At 40.2% G+C, this 20,747-nt stretch overlaps 1 protein-coding gene and 1 pseudogene across 1 annotated transcript in view; one reads left to right on the forward strand and one right to left on the reverse strand.

Moving 5' to 3' along the window:
• Positions 1-15,137, forward strand: part of Rab8b (RAB8B, member RAS oncogene family) — a 67,964-nt gene extending 52,827 nt beyond the window's left edge. Inside the window, exons 4-8 of the mRNA XM_041679646.1 lie at positions 5,946-6,023; positions 6,857-6,946; positions 7,991-8,056; positions 10,208-10,258; positions 11,035-15,137. Coding sequence (XP_041535580.1) covers positions 5,946-6,023; positions 6,857-6,946; positions 7,991-8,056; positions 10,208-10,258; positions 11,035-11,127 — 378 coding nt within the window. The 3' untranslated portion in view covers positions 11,128-15,137. The remainder of the gene's footprint in view (positions 1-5,945; positions 6,024-6,856; positions 6,947-7,990; positions 8,057-10,207; positions 10,259-11,034) is intronic.
• A 1,669-nt stretch (positions 15,138-16,806) lies between these two features.
• Positions 16,807-16,916, reverse strand: LOC121466248 (annotated as a pseudogene).
• Positions 16,917-20,747: the final 3,831 nt, after the last annotated feature.

Genomic DNA, 20,747 nt, shown 5'->3' on the forward strand with positions numbered 1-20,747 from the left:
GCTGTGCTCGCTTTGATGAAGCAGCACATGCACACACTGTATGAGAGCATTGGCAGTGTGCACAAGAGGAAGAAGGGCTCGTTTGTCTCCACAGGAGGAGTGTGGCTAATGTCATCTGGGGGCAGTTTAGGCACTGGACATCCGGGAGGAGGAAACGGCAGTCTTCCTAGATGCTTCCTGTACACTGTCAACATTCACACATAGACCAGAGGAAGGCTTTGATAATTCCTATGATTCCTTTCATAATTCCTATGAGTCCAGGGTATTGTGTCCTTGTCAATAATATACATTCCGTTGGGACTCCGGTTGATCCTCACAAATTCAGTAAGGGCTTCCTCTCCTCCCTATATAGTAAAGTGAAAAAAATAAACTTTTAAATGTGAAATCAGGAGATTTTAAGGGTTTTGAAAATTGTATTTGATTTTTAGTAGTTATATTTTTCTATTAGTGTTAATAATAAGTAATCAAGCCATTAACTCTTAGATGTTCTAGAACTGCTCTACATTCTGCTGAGGTATTTTTATATTTTTGCTATCTTTTTTCCTTTTATTAGTACTTGATGGCAATCTTAGCAAACCACAAACCCTGTGACTAAGTGTTCCTTTCTTGGTCTCTTTTATCCCTCAGTCCTATAGCCATATCACTCTGTATCTCTATCCACCCCTGCAGCCTGGCCTTGATTATGGCTTCTTGCCTGGCTAGGAAGTGGCTGGATGATTCATAACTCTAGAGGACCATGGCTGCCAGGACCTTCTGGGCTACTCCTGACCATGTCCTTATTATCATAGCTCCATCACTTGGTTGTTTCTGGCCTCACATGCTTCTCTACTCAATGCATTTAGTGTCTGTTAATTCTGGGCAGGTCCTGTGTGGTGTGGGGAACACAGTGGTGGGTGAGCACCTTGGAATCAGAAGTGTATGGCTGTGCTTGGGATGTCAGGCCCAGAATAGAGCTTCATCCCTAGCTTTTAGGCCTGAGTCTGGGGATGTGGCTCAGCGGTAGAACATGCGATTAATGTACCTGATGTTAACTCTAGTACCAAAAACCAAATAAATTAAGAAAGTATAAGCCAAGCCCAAGTTTGAGCCTTAAATTTTGATGATATGTTCAGTCTTTGAAAGATACAACATTAAGCTCATGGAGCCCACCTGATAGGTTGTAAGGTACAGCTACTGAGACTCCTGGGAATGACAGAAGGTAACAGAGCTGAAGGGGTGATGGCTGTTCTTTGCATCCAGAAAGATATGACCTGGATCCATAGGTCCTTCCACTACAGTACTGCCACCTTTTCCTCCCCTATTTCCCCTTGTCTACCATTTTTTGAGTATTAGTAACTCATCTCTACCACAAGAATGACGATTCCTGTTAACACATTAGCATACCACTAGCCATTTACTGTGTTCTTCACACTTGGCTCTGTGATACTGTCTTAGTTAGGGTTTCTATTGTTACGATAAAGTACTGTGATCAAAATCAACTGGGAAAAAAGGATTTATTTCTTCTTATAACTAGTAGTCCTATCATCCTCAAGGCAGGAACCTAAATGCAGGAACTGACGCCAAGGCCATGGAGAAGTACTAGCTACTGGCTTGTTTCTTATGGCATGCTCACTTTGCTGTCTTAGGACTCAGGACTCTCAAGTGGGTTGAACTTTCTTGCATCAGCCATCAATAAGAAAATGCTCCACAGGCCGATATTACGGAAACATTTTCTCAGTTGAGATTCCCTTATCTCAGATGACTCTAGTATGTATTAAGTTGAAAAAAAAAATTAGCCAGAGCAGATACCTTTAAGATTGTAAAGTGTTCTTATTATCATAAAGAGAATGATTACTGCTCTTTTATTTTGCTTAGATTGGAATCAGAGGAAAGGGACCTCTTGTGTGTGCCAAAGATAAATTTGTTGGTGTTTGTTTCTCCAAGGACTATAAAAAAGAACATTTTAACAGGGAAGGTTTGGTGTAGTTCACAGGTAACTTTTGATTAGAAGCATCTTAGACACATTAGTGTTTGTGTTGGCCAGTGTTTTACATTCTGGGACTAGGTGGTCCCACCATTTCTATGTTCCCTTTCCCTTGAGAGTAGGCAAGAACACTGCCTTGTGGAGTGGCTGTCTCACTTGGATATTTAGCTCTAGGACATGATGCAAAGAAAGAGGCCAGTGGGATGAGTAACTTAATTTAGACTCAAGGATTATCTGGCTTTCTCATGTTTCTACTCCCTCATTTTCCTTCCTATCAGTTCACATAATTACAGATGATCGCTGTTCTGGATAATACTGGCTTTTCCAGTCTGAAGGTAGAACTTTTCTCTTTTGTTTTGCTGTTCCGGACACAGTAGATGCTCAGTAAATACTTGCTGACAGTGTGAATCAGGGGAGACTCTCCAGAGAAATGCTGTTCTGTTGCAGTCGCCGTTCTCTCAGGCTGTCCGCCTGAGTTTTGGGGCTGTTGTGTTTGCAGGGCGTGTGCCGTTCCCAGCAGGTGGTGGTCAGGCTGTGCTTTGTCTGGCTGGATCAGGCATGCGATACTCTTCTGGAGTCTGCCACTATGGAGACTCCTTAGTTTTGTTTACAGACTTCACAGTAAACCCTGCTGGACAATTAGGCTGCAAGGGGAAGAAGGGCCATGTCCTTACATTATTGCTATTTCTCATAGACCAGTAAGTTCTGGATTCTTAGGCAACAATTCTCATTGTAGACTATACTAGATCTATAAAGTTTACCTGGTACAGTTAATTTATATTTCTAGCAGATTCATATTAATATCAGTTACCTTACAACCATAGGAAGTAGTGTAATGATTTTTGCTACTGAAATTAAAGAAGTAAGTTAGTAATAAATAGCTGCTGTTTGTTGAGGCCAAGTTATGTCCTGAATTCTGGGTTAAGTAGTTAAGAAGAATCTCGCGTTGGAGACCGAGAAAGCTAAAATACTGCCTTCCAGGATCTTCCTGTTAAATACCTAAACTAGAAGCATCCGGCTTGAGAACCTCTACCCTTCACACCATGCTGTTCAATTTCTGTGCTGACCAAAGGACGGGACATTTGAGGCAGACAGGGTATTATTTAGCCCAAACGATAGATAGTAGTGCTATAGTAGTTACTTGGTTAATTTTAACTGTAGCTAGCAAAATACTTTGCATCAGTAATTATTGCTATTTTTTATTGTGGTAAATGATAAGTAGCATAAAACATACGTTTTCCATTTTAAAAGTGCACTTTTTCATTTTTATTTTTTTAAAAAATCTTTTACAAAGTATATAGCCAAAGTGAAATGAACATTTGAGGCAAGGAAGGGTGGGGTAGAGGAGAATATTGCTTGTCATTTTAAAACTTACACACCTTTTCTTCCAGTATTCAGGAGGCAGAGGTAGAGGCAGGCAGATCTCTATGAGTTCGAGGCCAGCTGGTTTATATAGCAAGTTCCAAGGCTATGTAGTGAGACTCTGTCTTAAACAAACAAAACAATACTTTCCCCCTTGCTGTTAAAATGGATCTAAGTGGAATAAAAAAGCTTTAGGAATTCCAAGAAATAATCTCAAATCCTACCTTCCTGAGAGAGAACTCTTAATATTTTTTATTTCTTGGCTTTTTTGTCTTATGTGTTTTATATGATTTATATATGTTTACATTTATAGTTACTGACAAAGTTGGAAGCCCGCCTGTGCAGGACTTTGCCTGCCATGCTGTGGAATTTAATTCTGAGAATAGTAGAGGGCACTGTGAGTGTTTGAGCATCGAGTCGCTCATGGTTGTCTTTTCAGAGAAGAGACCAGAAGAGGTCAGAGTGAAAGCAGGAAGACAGCTGAAGATTGGGTCAGCAGCTCCAGGAAAGGCTAACTGAGGAGAATCTAATCATTGAGCACATGAGTGGAGGAGGTCAGGCTCTGAGAACACTGGCCACAGGCTCTCCAGGTCCTAGGGACTGGCTAGGAGGGAAACCCCAAGTGTTGACACTGCTGCCAGGCTTTTATTGCCCTTCACCGTGTGATAGTAAAGGAAGAGTAGGAGATTTGGGAGGGACTCACACTCTTCTATTTTACTTGTGAGAATTTGTGGTGACTATAGGAGATACCTAACAGCTGTTGTCTAGACAGTGTTCCCTAAAGGACATCTTGCTTGGTCTGCCTTCTTGGACCCATCTTGTCCTTCTTCTCAATAGATTTGTGTATCTTCTTTTTTTAAAAAAAAAGATTTTATTTATTTATTTATTTTATGCATATGAGCACTCTATCTGAATGTATGCCTTTATTCACACCATAGATGGTGGCCAGCCACCATGCGATTGCTGGGAATCGAACTCAGGACCTCTGAAAGAACAGCCAGTGCCCTTAACCACTGAGCCATCTCTCCAGCCCCTTAAGCTTCCTTTGAGTCTGTTGAGTATATGCTAGATGTTCAATGACAGAATGCTATTGGATTTGTTGTTGTTGATTTGTTTTTGTTTTGCTAAGTGGCAGGCACCGTGGGCTTCCTTCTTCATCAGTCCCAGCCCTTTTGTCAGGTTGACTCTACTCGGTCTTCATGCCTTGGCTTTTTACTCATTTTTTTAGAGAAACTGTCCTCACTACTTGAACCTTTTCACCAGATAAGATTATGCCCCAGTTGTTTTAGTTCAAAGCTCCACATGCTTCTTTGTAGCACTTGTTAGAATTCTAGTTAATTGTATATTGCTCTGTGTTCTTTGTTGACCATTCTTGAAAAGAAGGGACCTGGGTCATCCTGATCACTGCTCAGAATATCTAGTATAAGCAGAGTATCTAGCACATAGTAGGTACTCATCAAATTCTTGGGAGGAGTTGGAAGGTTTTTTTTAGTGGTGTGTGTATGTGTTATTTTAAAGTTCTACTGTGGATCCTAGGCAGGCCTGAAGTTCTCCTCTGCCTCCTGAATGTTAGGATTTCAGACATGTGCATGGTCAGCCATGAAATCGGTATCTGTCTCTCTTTCTGTCTACTCTCTTACGATGCTGGACATCTGGCTGGAGGATTTACCCACGGTAGGCAAGCACTCTACACTGTACTGCCAGTCAACTCCATACTGTTGAATGGATTGATACTTAAGTGCATATAGCACTCACAGTACTGAGAATGGTCCTGGAGATCCTATGACTCGATATTTTCAGAGCCTGACTTCCTCTCATGTACCAGCTTATTAGATTCTCCTTAATCAGCCTTTCCTGGAGCTGTTGCCTGGTCTTCAGCTGTCTTCCTACTTTCATGCTTAACCTCTTCCAGTCTCTCTTCTGCAAGGGCACCCGTGACTGGCTCACACAGTTCTCACAATACTGAACAGTGGTCTGGGCACTTAGCATAGAGGCATTATTTGAATTAATTTGGAAGATAAATATTTTAGATTTTTACCAGGCAGGGAAATCTTTAAAAACACAATGACAATGCCTTAACTAACCCATGCAATAAATACATTATGCTTTCATATGAGTTATCAGTGTTAAGACAAATGGTAGCATTGTGAGCCTATATTGAAAGCCTGTATTCAATACAGGTAAACCTGTATTGAAACAAAAAATTTAGAACAGTATGGTCTCGGTCTCAGTAGAGGGATAAAAAGAATTATTTTCATTTGTAACGAGTGAATATACCCTGGAAATGTCCTTCTTCCTCTGAGCATTCACTGTCCCTGTCTTACTTAGCCAGGCCTGAAGCTCCAGCTCGTGCTGATCACTATCACCTGAGGTCAGGTATAAAGAGTGGCTCACCTTTCCCACAATCACTAAGTCATTAAAGTTAAACAGTGAAGATGTTAACAGTTCATTTAGACAGTGAAACAATAGCAGAATTCATTTGTTTTTGCCTCTTTATTTTTCAAATTTATTATGAATAAGTTTAAAGACCACAAAAAAAGACAAAAGAAAGGCAGGTGTCCTGCATTGTGAGCTGTAAGTATATGGAATATGACATAAAGCCTTTTGTTTCCTCCCATAGGGAATTATGCTGGTCTATGACATCACCAATGAAAAATCCTTTGACAATATTAAAAACTGGATAAGAAACATTGAAGAGGTATGTCTGGAAGCAGAGTAGCAGTGCTGGGCATGTCGTGGGCTGTCGCTTTCTCCTGGAGGTGGCTGCTGCTGAGGGGCAGAAAGGGCAGGACAGGCCCACCCTGCCCACTGAAGAAAGCTAGATCCCCAATGGTGGCAGGTCAACAGCTCTATAGAGATAGTAGACAGGAGAGTTTTCGTTTTTAAACTCAGGTCAGAGCTTAGACAACATCATCTGGGTCCGTGTTTTCCCCTAAGGAAACAGGTGAGGAAGGAGTGACTTGCCAGTGTCCATAAAGCCTGGAAGACTATCTACAGCTAAGACATCTGGTTCCCAGCTCTTTCACTAGCATAAATAAATAGATTTCTGCAACTTTTTTCCCTTTCTAACATTTTTTTTCTCCATAGATAGTAGAAATTTGGGTTAGTTCCAGGATAGTTGGTACTAAGTTTTCTTTGAAATCTCCGTGGTATTTCAGAAAGAAACTGAGTAGGAAATAATTTAGCACATTTGAATGAACCCATAATATTGATCTTTTTATATAGTTAGAACCCAGGTTGCTTTCTCTACTGGGTGACTCAGTACTTAAGTTTCTTCTATTTTTGACTGGAATAATTGTTGGAAGGTTTGGCTGTTGTATATGAGTTATGAGAATAAGTGTGAGCCTTTGGGGGAAGATGTTTGTATAGGCTCTGTGAAGGCTCTGAGCTGAAGTAATTCTCCCTTCTACCTTTAAACGTCTTTCTGAATTAGGCTTGTGTTGAGTGAAAGATAGTCAAGCTGCCATGTTTCCGACAGGTTGGGGTGGTCTCGCTCAGGCTGTTTCAATATTGTACTGTTTCTCCCTGCAGCACGCCTCTTCAGACGTTGAAAGAATGATCCTGGGTAACAAATGTGATATGAATGACAAAAGACAAGTGTCAAAAGAAAGAGGGGAGAAGGTGAGTTTGAACCAGATGAGTAAAGGGTGGAGTCCACTGCCATTCAGTGTTTGTTTTCTTGGTACTGACTTACGTTTTTAAAATACCTGCTTTAGTCTCTCAAGAACTGACTAGCAAACAACAGTGAGACGTAGTCTGTACTTGGATAGTGGGCATTAGTATTCAGGTCCAACCCCGTTTATAGCATCCAGTCAGGACTCAGCCCTAGAGAATGCTGGGAGGGACAAACTGGCCTTTCTTAAGATCCAGCAACTCTTGTTCAGGCTCTTTCAGATTTGTGAGAAATGCTCAGCTTTGAAGTTACAATAACTCAGTTTCTGAAAAACTATACTAGTGTAGGTGAAATTTCAGCCATAATCACTTTCCAGTTCATTGTTTTCCCTAAGAGTATAGAAAGTTAGCTTCAGTTCATGAGCAGCAGCTCCTGGTGTCAGAGGTGACATCTACAGGCACCTGACTATCTTACATCTGTAGAGTAAATGATTATTTTTTGTCACGTTTGCTTATTGTATTTTCTCAGTTCTTGAGAGACTTTCTGCAGTGATGGGCGCAAACCCATTTGTCTTTCAGTGTGAGCACCAACGTGTCCTTAGAAACCTTCACTTGATGTGAGTAGTGTTACATGGGTTAGAACTCTAAAAAGAGTTCAGATTTGCTGTTCTATTTCACAGGGCAGTTCTTTCAGAAAGGAAGGTCAGGCTAGTTACACTTGGAAAGTTCTGCTCCTGGAGACAAGATAAAGGAGTAAATGAATCCCAGGTGGTGGTAAGGCTGAGACTCCATCTCATAGTTTTTCTTGTGTGTTTGTTAGAGACTCACAAGTACAATAGAACAAATTTCTAACATGACATTTTAAACAGAAGCTGTGTCATTTTTAAACTATGTTAAATTATAGAATTTAAAGCACAGTATAAGAAAACAAACAAAAGTGAAAACCATGAGTTCTGGCATAGACTCTTGGGGGCTTTGACAAATGTATATTCTACTAAGGGCTTTGTATGTCCAAGCCACTTTCACTAAATTTGATTTCTGTTTGCCTTTCAGTTAGCAATTGACTATGGGATTAAATTTTTGGAGACAAGTGCAAAATCCAGCACAAATGTAGAAGAGGTAAGGAATGTATGGTGGTCTCGCTAGGTAGCAGCTCAACCCAATCCAAGCGTCCTGAGTACTTTTATGCCTTGGGCTTTTACATAGACTCTGCCCCCTGGATTTCTTGCATATGGCCTCCACATAGGTTATGTTAAGATTGCTCAATTAAGATTCTCAGAAGAGAGGAGACACAAGTTCATATTAAGTTCAGTGCAGCTATTTGTTTGGGAGTTAGCAATTGCAGACTCAGTGTCCTTTGCTCATTTGTCGTTCTTCCCTGCTGGCCGTCAGCAGACAAGCACAATCACTTGAATTAAACTGCTGTCTCTTGAATGGAGTCCCTTTGTGTACACATTTGAAGTAGATTAAGCGTGACACTATAATACTATGGCATTTAGTAAATATAAGAAAGTAGTTTTCATAGATTAGTCTTAATACATTTCCATTAAGTTAGCCATTATAACAGAATTATCTGGGGGGCTGGCAAGATGGCTCAGAGGGCAAAGGAGCTTGCCAGGGAGTCCGAGTTTGAGCTTTAGAACCCATGTCCTCTGACTTATGTGTTTGCACTGTGGCGAACATTATCTATACACACAAACACAGCAAGCAATTAAAATGTAGTAAAAATAATTTTAAGAAGCTCATCTAAGGTCTTCAAAGAACAGATGAAAATTATAATTTTATGATCAGTTTTTAAAAATTAACAAAATATCACCAGTATTTCTACCCTTTGTGAAGAAAACCTGCTCTAGAAAACTGTAGATGATCTGTATCTTTATCTGCCATGTAATAGAGTTAGTACCTGTGCTTAATGGTCCTCACAGTTCCAACTAAGCTGTAGTGTCTTAGATTCTTCTCTTTACACAGTGGCTAAAATAGCAAGACTTAAGTGGCCTTAGTGGTCAGTGGGTACCTGTCAGGACTTTTGCTTTCTGTGAAACAATCAGCACTAATTTTCAGGTTGCCTACTGAGTATTGAGAAACAGGAACTTGACACTGATTTATTTTCATAAGCATAGATAAAAAGAAAAGCAAACTTCCTTCTTTTGTGAACAGATTCCTTCCACCAAAGTGGGGGAGCTCCTGTGGGACACCCCTCAATCTTGACCCCAGAATGAATTTCATACCTCTGTGGAAACAAAGTAAAAATGATGACAGATGTTTTTAAAGAAGCCAGTGAGTGAAGTGGGTTTTCTCAGCTTCCTTTTAAATTGATTTCCACACGTGTGTGTGCATGTGGTTTAGGTGAGTTCCGGGAACTAGCAGTTCAAAGTATTAAGGCATGGCCGATTCTGCATACTTAAGTATGTCCCCAGAAGAGGTCAGAAAGGAAAGGTATAGGTTTTTGTGAGATGGACTCTTAGTGCTATAGTTTAACCCATACTTGTTCTTAGGGCACTTCCTATACAGATTTTAACATTGTGTTGGATAGTTATAGGTCAAGTTAAAGTCATCTGAGAGGAAGGGACCTCGATTGAGAAAAATGCCTCCGTAAGATCAGGATTTAGGGCATTTTCTTAATTCGTAGTGATTGATGGAGGAGGACTGAGCTCATTGTGGGTGGTGCCACCCCTGGGTTGGTTGTTCTAGGTTCTATAAGAAAGCAGGCTGAGCAAGCCATGTGAAGCAAGCCAGTGAGCAGCACCTTCTATGGCCTCTTTATCAGCTCCAGGTTCTTGCTGTGCTTAAATTTCTGTCCTGATTTCCTTTGATGATGAACTGTGATGTGGAAGCATGATCTGAATAACCCTTTCCTCCCCAAGTTGCTTTGGTCATAGTGTTCGATCACAGCAATAGTAACCCTAAGGCAAGCATCATCTGGGCCAGAGGTTGAAGCCTTTCCCTAGGGGAGCAGGGTGGTTTAAACAGAGCCTCTCCCCTGTTCTTAGTGTATTGAGAAAACTACTTATAACTATGTGTGCCACATTAGGAACTTGTGGCAAACATTGCATGCATAAAATATTTGACCAAGGAATGACAATGTGACAACACTGGAAAATGCGATATAACTGAAAAAGCCAATAACGATATGCTAAAATTTTAATTATACTATTTTTTCAATTAGAAACTCTGCAGTGATATATTCACAAATAAATAATAAAAATTCTATATTTCTGTTTTGAAATACAATTATTTAACAATAATGTTGTTTGTTTATTTTACCTTTAGGCATTTTTTACACTTGCACGGGATATAATGACAAAACTCAACAGAAAAATGGTTTGTATCATTATAGTTTTTATTTCTATGATACAGCCTTTCAGCCTGGTACTCAACAGAATGGACAGCATGATTATAATATGCTCACATAATCTTACTTGTTCCCGATGCTTTCTTATGATTGCACCATGATTCTATTTTCTATTGTTTTGGGTTGTTTCTGCACCACAGCTGTCTCTTTCCTCTGGCTCCTTAAGTGGTAGTTAATTGAATTTTTATCAGAATAGTGAAAATAATAATGGTATAAATTTCTTTTTTCATAAAATTGTCTAGTTCAATTTTCATATAATACATACTTATATCTATGTAATGATAATCTTGGAGTTGCTCAAGTTTGCTTCAATTTGAACTGTCAGATATGAATCTTTAGGTCGTCCTAAAGTTCATTTTACCGTGGGTCCTCATGAAAAGTATCTCCCTTCTATTACCAACTCCTCTTGCTACTGCCTTAGCCCTGTTTCCATCATTATTCTTGACACCTAACAGGCCTTGGCTGAAATTGCTTTAAACTAGATAGAGGATCATCCTCCCTAACACATGGTTAAAACCAAAGTGCTAACTAGCCTAAGAATATTTGTCTTTTCTTAATCCACCACTTGCAAAAAAGAAGACAATGCTGAGACTTAACTAATTCCCTCTCTGGTAGAACTTTGCAGTGAGCACGGGAGAGAGTGTACTAGAGTGTATTCCTCACATGGTGTGCTTTTACTTTGTAGGTAATTGGGGTCAAACCTAAAATTTTTGTTTCCTTAGCAGCTTCATGTCCTGTTTTTCAGAATGACAGCAATTCATCAGGAGCAGGCGGGCCAGTGAAAATAACAGAAAACCGGTCTAAGAAGACAAGTTTCTTCCGTTGTTCATTGCTTTGATGAACTCTTCATTTCTGAGAGACTGCAGTATACCTAGAGGGCCCTTCCCTGCTTCTCTGAAAGCACAGGTTACCCAGCCTCAGAGTCACCTCGCCCTACTGCTGCGGAGAGCACCATGGAACTCTAGACCTCTCAACACAGAACACCAAGTGGATTCCAGCCTCATGGCCTAGCAAAAGAGCAGGCTCCTTTCTTCAAACATGGAAGCAATTACGTGGAGACACTTGCAGGATCTAACTGGTTTTTCCTTGTTTTACTGCCTGTCCTGGAAGCTGCTATCTTTCTTTGCACATGAGTGTCAGTCTTTCTGTGGTACAGCATAATCTTAGACTCCTAACTGAGCACTTTAGTGGCATGAAGTTCTAGACTTACATATTTGGGAATATTTAAAGACAGCAGAACATTAAACAGAGCAACCTCTAAAATTAAAGGATGGTTGGCCTGGGTCATATGGCCAGAAGTTCTTCTCTTGGTAGCATTTATTAAAGGACTTTGATTTATAGTGTTCTTACAAATCATTAAATTCTGATTAACTTTTAAAATTCATAAAATACCCATCTATTCACAGAGGCCACATCATTTTCATCTTTTCAGGTGGTTATCAATTTTGTTCATCCCTGAGTAGCTGTATTCTTTTTAAGTTGGCTGCCACTGGCTCCTCTGAAACAGCGTGTAGAAAGCACTGTAGTCTCACTGTTTCTGAGGGTCGTATTTGCTGTCCCTTTTCCTGCCTGACTTCTTGTCATTATTTACTAATCTAAAACCAATAATCTATGTAAGAACTCTTGTGTCTGTCTGTGAACTTCATGCATTGGGATTCCACATAGGGAGAGAAATGGTCATTAGGGCTTTGTTATCACACCAGAATATGTAAATATTCTTTCTTAGTTTTACCCATTAGCTTGTCTTACCCATTTTTTAACCATAGTCCCCATCTGTGAGAGAGTTAGCAAAGGTTAGATTTAGATTTCAGTTTGCATAAAACATACCTATATGGAGAGAAATTAGACATGTTGCTGTAAGATAGTTGTTAGCAATGTTGAAAAGGATGACTTTTGGTTCTATTTGGTGTTTAAAAATATATATAAAAGTAATTAGACCTATCACTTTCTCCAGAAATCTTGTCTTTTCTTTAGAGCACATACGATCCAGGTTTCAGCTTTCAAACAGCCATTGCTGAATGTATAGGACCCAGCCCTTTACGTTTAGGTTTGTAGTTAGAGATGTGGTGTGGCTGTCTAGGCCAGAGCCAACCGAAAGCTTTGCTGCCTTCTCACCAAATGCTGGTTCTGATGTTTCTTTTGTATATAAAACACACTAGAGGGGGTAGGAGGTGTTTAATGTTAAATTACGTGCCAAATACAGATCATAATGTCACTGCTGTTGTAGCCTTCAGTGTCCTTACGTAGAGGGCCTAGAAACAGGTGACAAGGGAAAGGAACTGGTAGCAGTCACTGCCCTGCTCTTGTGCTGTTCATTAAGACCTGGAAGTGGAAATGGACATGGATATTTGGTTACATGGGAATTCTGCTTCAGTGCTTGGACCAGTCAGGCCTTCCCGTCTGTGGGAAGATTCAGAAGCGTTCCAGTGGCTGCAAGCATACCAGAGTTATTTTTGGTGGATATGCTGACTTTACTGTGGACAAACTTTAGCCTTTTCTTCTTTTTCCCTAGTTACCTATCAGCTTAAAGTCACATATTACTGTCCAGATGTAAGTAGTTCTCTCAGTGAGAATTGATTGTAAATCTTAACATCTTCAAATTAAATACATTCAAATTAAAGACGATATTTTTTTTTTTTTTAGAAATGTCTTATCACTCCTTTTTTTGGGGAAAAAAGTTCAAGCAGTTACAATGATAGCAAAGTACTTTGCAAACAGCAGGAGCTGTGACACCATATACGAATGTAATTCTCTTAGTATTTACCTCTGACTGTTCGGTGTCTTAACACTTTGGTTTCTATCTCAGGGGTTGTCTGCAAACCAAAACTGACATGTTCTGTGGTCAGCTTTTTTTTTATAACAGACAAACCAGAATGCTTTGCTTTTGATTCTTCACTCTTGTTGTGTCTTTTGTGGGTTAATAACTAGTCTCCATGAACTCTTCTCTTTGAATGAGCCTGTAAATGTTAGGTGAGTCTAAAAGTGCTCTTTGAAGTAGCAGCAAACTGGGAGTATATTCTCTGTTATATAGAAATAAATTGTCCTTACTATTTTCTTACATTTAGCTCTGCTAAATTGTATATGATTTGAACTCAGACCATAGGAAATTCACTTTCTGCATGGTAAAAACAACCCAACAACTTTGCTTAATGATGTACATATGGTGCATTATTTTTTCTATCTGTAGATGAATTTAGTGACAGATAATTGTCTGTTCCCTGCTGAAACTCAAGAAATCTAGATTTCTTTTTTGTGTGTGTGCACGAGCGTGTGTGCACATTGTTGTGATCTTACAGATAGGGTAAAGATTTCGCAGCAGTATTAGTGGGTCAGTGGCTGCACTTTATTATCATTGTGCTAATTTTTTGACAATAGTTTGACTCAAGAGTTTCAAAGGGAGTCTGAGGGTATCAGACAGTGAAGTGTGCTGTAACTAAGTAGCATGTAAATCGGTTGATTGCACAATGTTTCACTGGGAACCTATTCTAGCCTCTTTCTTCAGATGATGCTGAAGTGATCTCCCTGCACACTGGTCAGGGAAACTGCAGGGCTTCTTACTGCACGTGGACATTTTATGCAGTCTTTGTTATAAATTTCCTGAAGACTCTTTACTTTGAAGGACTGTTTTTTTTTTATTATACCTCATTTAGCTAACTAATATTCTAATACCTGGAAGAAAAACAGTGAGCCAGCCTCTAAGCATTCAACAAAATTTAGACAGTATGTTTTATCTTGTTTTGAACTGAAGACATCCTTGGAAAAGAGGAATTGACACCTTAGTTTCAAATAAAGCCTACATGTCAATATCCAGTAGCATACAAAAAAATGTTACCACCCTGTCAGGTAATGAACTTAGTTGTGCAATATACAAGGGACTGTTCCAAGTGAGAAATGACCACTGCATTGTAGAGGCTCCAAGTCCTGGGAATCTCTGTTAGGGCTGATGAAGTATCTTCCTCTGAGCAGTAGAACAACAAATTAGCAGACTTTCTCTTCAAGCTTATGACTTAAATGATTTTAAAAATATATCTTAATCTTTAAAGATGAGATTCTAAGCCTAGAATTTTAAAACCGCATTTTATTATGTTGGTTTACTCATCTCAAAATTTCTTCAATTCAGTTTTTTAGACTTAAAAAAAAATTAAACAGAACAAAGAAACCTTCGTTATCCTTCTCATTACACCCAGTGGCAGAGAAGACTGTCTGAAAATGAAATCCCTTGATTCAGAAGGACATAGCAGGTCAGGAGATACTAATAAAATTTATGAGCGCCATGTTCATTAGAAAGAAAGTAAACGACTGAGCACAGAAAGGAAAATCAGCAAGCATTTGTTTTAAGGATTTCCAGATTTTAACTTTGTGTCTTGAGATGTGTGCCATATGCCAGGAACTAACAGAACTTTATATTTCATCTTTGTACCTTTTTAAAAAGTGAACTTCTGATTGTTCATTCCAATGGCCTTACAGATGGGTTTGTCTTGACTGTCTGCAGCTGATGCTGCAGTTCCCTTAATGCAAAACGCCGGGAACTGTCTGATGAAAATCATGCCCCCGTGGGAACTATGGAGGTTTTTCATAGACTTTTGTGCTTAAACATATTTTCCTTTGCCCCAGTGGCTTACTGTGGAAAGCTCCTGTGGATAATACAGACCTGTCTTGTGGCTGGTCTGCTGAAGCCACTTCATTAACTATGCTGATACTGAAGCCGTGTTTTTAAAAAAATGGGTTTTATTCCCGGTGGACTTTTTTTTACAATAATGTTCATCTAAAATAAAAACTACATAATGAAAATGTTCATGATTCTTAAGTGGATTGTACATTTTAGAATATATATATAGATTTTAAACTGTATTTTAATTGATCTATGTTCATTTTACATGGTACTGAGTTTCATAAGGACATTTAAATGCAAGTATATAAATAAGGTAGGTTGAGTATATTACCTCCTTGTACTGACTGTTTCACCTTCCCATCTTTTCCTTCCCTCTCCTATTAGTCTCCTCTATTCCCTTAGACAGATGTTTTACACACACACACACACACACACACACACACACGGTTTTATGTATCTATAAAATCTAGGACCCATAAATGAAAGGAACATCTGATATTTATCTAAGATTGCTTTAAATCTGTTAAGATGAATAGCACTAGTTATATTAATTTTTTGCAAATGGCATTCCTCTCTGTGGCTAAAAAAGTTCCCTTGTGTATATATGCCACATTTTCTTTATCCATTCCTCTATAGTTAGACACCTAGGTTGGTTTAATGACTCCGCTACTACAAAGAGTGCTACAATAAACATCGCTGTGCAAGAGCCTCTGTGATGTATTGACATAGAGTTCTTCAGATAGCTGGGTCATTTGGAAGATCTACTTTCAACTTTGAGGAAGCTCCACACCAACTTCCATAGTTGGCATTGCCACCAGCAGTGTATAAGAGTTCCTTTTGTCCACACCCTTTATTCCTACCAGTATTTCTTTTCTTCCCTTTTTTTTTTTTTTTTTTGATGGTCTCACTATGTAGCCCTGATTGGCCTTGTATAGTACTTGAGACTCACAGAAGTCCCCTTGCCTTCTACCTCATCAGTGCTGGAACTAAAGGTGTGAGCCCTGATTTTGTTTTATTGATTAACTCTTACCGTTCAGACTGGGCTATGATGATCTCTCTCTGTAGTTTATTTTCCCCCTCCCAAAGATTCAGATTTATTAAGGGCATGAACAGTTACTGAGAGTCCCTGGAATCTACGGGTAAGGTCTAGTATGTGCCTAGGCAAACGGAGGAATTCCGCAACCAGGGACTACTTGAAGTATGGCTTTCAGCTCCACCATGCCCATTTTGGCCTGAATGTACTTGACGAATAGAAATAGTTGCAGCAGGGCTTGCCTTCATGCTCAGCAAGGCCCCAAAGGCAGCGTCTTTCCACATTTCTCACACTTCAGGCAGGGCTGTGCCTGTCCTTGTCTAGTGAGGTCATTCTCTCAGTGAAGTACACTCTGTTGTAGTCAGGGCTCTCTACAGTAGCAGAACTTAGAGAATTAATCTCTCTTGCTCTCTCTAAATATAATTATTAAGATACCAATATATTAATATGTGATACATTAGTGTATATTAAAGGGGATATATTGGGATGACTTACAGACTGCAGTTCAGCTAATCCAACAATGGCTGACTGAATGAAAAGTCCAAGGATCCAGTAGTTGCTCAGTCCACAAAGCGTGATCTCTCCGATGGTCTAAAGTATATGCTGGAATCCCAAAGAAGAGTAGGCTCCAATGCCAGTGAAGGAATGATTGCTAGCAAGGTGGGCAAAGAGCAAAAGCTTCCTTCTTCTGTGTTTTTATATAGGTTTCCAGCAGGAGTGGCCTACATTAAAGTGTGTCTTCAGCCTCAAGATTCAGATCAAAGGTGTGTGTCTTCGTACTTCAAAGGTCCGTACTAGAACTGGATTCACCCAAGCAAAAAGAATCTCTCACGGATTCTGCATCATAGTTCATTCCAGATGTGATCAAGTTGACAACCAAGAATAGCGATCACACCCTCCTTGTTGCACTTGGGTCCTCTACACAGTCAGAGAAATTTCTCTGATAAGCAACTATAGAAACGATCCCTGAAAGTAGTCTTCTCAATGTAGTTTTCATTTGCATTTCTTTGATATCTAGTGAGATTGAACACTATCAAATGTTTGTGGGCCATTTGTACCTCATTTTTTGTGAAGATTTCTTTAGCCCATTTATTGACTGGGTGGTTATGAGTCCTATTTAGCTTTTTGTATTCTAAATTTTATCTTTGTATATTTTAGATATCTTATCTAGCTTAGTGTTCTCACGTTCCAGGTCCCCATTGTGGTGACTCTTTGGCATGAGGAAGTGCCTTTCTGGTCCATTCTGTCAGCTCCCCTCCCCCATTTCAGCTTTATGAGAGAAGCATCATCTGTCCTGCACTTAGGACCTGGAGGTACTGGGGCACTGTCAGATTCTGGGACTTTAACCCAGGTGTTTCTGTTGAACTTGTCCATATTCAGTTTGGTTTTGTGGTCTGAGCTGATGAGGATGACTGACCAGGTCTCTTCCTCTTCATGTGGTAGCCTTTAGCCGACCACCTGGATCTCTCTTCACCCACACCAAATTCCCCAGGTTTCCAGAGAACCTGGCTGGTCATTTCCAGTCTTGCCATCGAGGAGACAGCTACTATCTAGTTTAGTGTTCTCACGTTCCAGGTTCCTACTGTGGTGACTTTTTGGCATGAGGAAGTGTCTTTCCTGTCCATTTCTATCAGCCCCCTCCCCTCCTCCTCTGGCTTTAAGAGAGAAGCATCAAGATCTGTGCATTGATGACATTAAGAAACATCTCCATCTACAGAAGGAAGTAAACTACACGATATGGCAACAGCGCTTGAGCTACTTCGGCCATGTTATAAGAATGAATGATGGCAGATACCCAAAGATAGCACTGCTTGGAGGAGTGCACAGGATAAGATAGAGGAAGGCCTCCAAAACGCTGCATAGACAGCATAAAGGAAGACTGTGGAACCTTGGATGTGACGATAACACAAGCATCTAGGACTGCTCAGAATAGGAACAACTGGAGAACCACCATAAACAGGCTGCCCATGCATGCTTAAGCATCATTTAGCTGGGGCAAAGATGATGATGATGATATTCTGGATATTGTCGTCCACAAATATGGTTAACAAAGAATTTTTCCTTTCTGTAACTTTTTATCTTCCTCCATTAATTGTTTCCATTAATGGGGTTGTACATTTTAAAAATGTTTCTTCAGGTTTTCTAAGTATGTGATTTAAACTGTGGTGGATTTGTGAAATTTTAGCAAACTTCTTATCTCAGCCTGATGTGTTTATTAAAGACAAAATGGCCAGACCCTCTGCTTGTTCTTAGTTCAGACTACAGCAAGGTTGTCCCGTTGGAGCACCTACAACCTGACATTGCTTATCCTGCCTTCCTCAGACCTTGCAAACTTGGTTCCTCTTGTTTCGTTCTCACTGATAATAACACTTAGATGGCGTCAGGCCTGTGGCTCTCCTGCTGTTGTACGTGTTCCTGTTTCACGTGTCTGTCTCAAAATCATTTCATGGTTTGATCAACCTGTTTGCTCTAAGAGCTCCTAGGGAATAGCAGCAGCCTTGAGGCATTTAGCGCCTTCTCTATGATGTATAGCTTCCTTCATCCCCATTCTGTTCTCTTGGTGACAGAAGCATTTTCCTACCCAGGCTCTTCGCTTGCTTCCAGGGTCATCTTCCTACCCTGTCTTACTTTTCAGGGAGCTCAGAGCTCATGTCTTCAAACCCATCCTGCTCCATCTCTTTCCCTCCACATCTAAGTCTCCTTGACTCTTTTGCCATTGTCTTGTGACTTTCACATTACTCCTTTTTTAGTCTTCTACTGGAATCAAGCTTTTAAAAAAGACTTTCCAGTAACCATTGTGGTGGTGGACATCTGTGCAGGCCAACAGTCGGAGGGAAAAGGCAGGTCTACGTAGTAAGGCCTGTCACAGGAAGAAATATAACACGTGAAACTTGTCTATAGTCTTTTCAAAGTTGTTTCATTTTTATACATGTATTTGTGTGTGTGTGTGTGTGTGTAGATCAACAGACAACTGTGGGAATCAGTCTTTCCTCCTGCCATGTGGGTTCCAGGATCTAACTCAGATTGTCAGGCTTGGTGGCAAGTGCTCTTCCCAACCCCATTGTTACTACCCTCATTTGTTTATTTTCCATTTATTCCTTACCCAGTCTAGATCTTGCCCCACCAGTTCATCGATACCGTGTTTGCAACAGCTTGGTTGGCCAAGTAGTGACAATTTTTAGTCCTTGTGTTGACTAACTTTCCTGTTAAATCTCTGTCCAAGACATGTTCTCTTCTCTCAACTTCAGACAGCATTCTGATTCCTGCTCTGATTCTGATTTCAGAGTAATTCCATCTTCTTTCATGGCTTTTTAAATGACTTCAGTGGTGAGGCCAAATAATGCCACTGACCATGTCAAAGTCCTAATCCCTGGAACCGGAGTTACTTTATTTGGCAAAAGAGGCTTTGTAGATATGGTAAGGTGAAAATTCATCAGATGAGAGACTAACCTGGGTGATCCAGGTGGATCCAATGGAGTCCCAGTGACCCATGACCCTATGAGAGGGACACAGGGACATGCCAGAATTAGAAGAAAGTTATATGACCATGGAATCAAAGCAAGAAGAGGTAATGCAGTGTAGGCCTGTGAACCAAGGAGTATAAGCAGCCTCTGAAACCAGAAAAGAGGTCTCCACCACAAAGCTGCCTAGAGGAGCCAGCCTCCCCCAACACCTTGGTGTTATCCTCCAAGGTACTTTGTGTACTTATAACCTCGAGATCTATAAGAGTATCTGCTTGTACTGCTTTGACCAGAACATTTGTGGACATTTGGTGTAGCAGCAACAAGCCACTAATACATCTTTGAAATGTATCTCTACCCCTAGCCTCTTATGTCCTTGTTGTAGAATATTATTTTAAGATGTGTTACATTTGCTTATGCTGTGGAACATTTGTTCTAATGATGCAAAGATGTTTTGCATTCTTTTATATTACATTTGTTTAACTCTGTGAAGCTGTGATACTTCACCTGTCTAGAACACCTGATGATCTAATAAAGAACTGAACGAACAATAGCAACACAGGAGAAAGGATAGGCAGGGCTGACAGGCAGAGAAAATAAATAGGAGGAGAAATCTGGAAGGAAATGAGGAGCAAGAGAACAAGGAGAGGAGGACACCAGGGGCCAGCCACCTAGCTACACAGCCAGACACGAAGAAAGAAGTAAAAAAAGGCATACAGAAACAAAGATAAAAGCCCAGAGGCAAAAGATAGATGTGATAATTAATGATAAGAAAAGCTGCCTAGAAACAAGTCAACCTGATGCTGGGCATTTATATGTAGTAATAGGTCTCTCTCTCCATATGTGATTTATTTGGGAACTGGGTGGCAGGCCCCCCAAAAAACAAAAACATGTCCTCTTAGATTTCTGCCCTTCAGTCAACACCATTTCTGGTCCCCAGCACCATCCTCTCTGTTCCTCAGTAATTACCAGTAAACCCAGGCCCAGGAGGGAAAACTTTTTTCTCTTTTCTTTGTGGTATCAGTCTAGCCCCCCAGTTAGCCCCTAATCTTGTAGCTCCTGAAGAAGTACAGGAACTGAACCTTTAGTTTTCCATCAGTGTTCTTCTCTAAGACACCTGGCACATAGTAGGTATTTAAGAAAATTTAAAATAGTGATCTTCAGAAGTCATCAGAAGGAACAAGGCACAGGAAAGTGAGGTGATTGTTGTAATTTAAAATGCTTGCTCTTGGGCCAGTGAGATGGCTGAGCAGATAAAGACGCTCGCTGCCAAGCCTGACAACCTGAATTTGAGTCTGAGCCCCACACAGTGGAGGGAGAGAACTGACTGAGAGTTCTGACCTCCACATGTA

Source organism: Microtus oregoni, unplaced genomic scaffold (genome assembly GCF_018167655.1).
Source record: "Microtus oregoni isolate MIOR12 unplaced genomic scaffold, Mior012 000032F_ref0000030, whole genome shotgun sequence".
NCBI lineage: Eukaryota > Metazoa > Chordata > Mammalia > Rodentia > Cricetidae > Microtus > Microtus oregoni.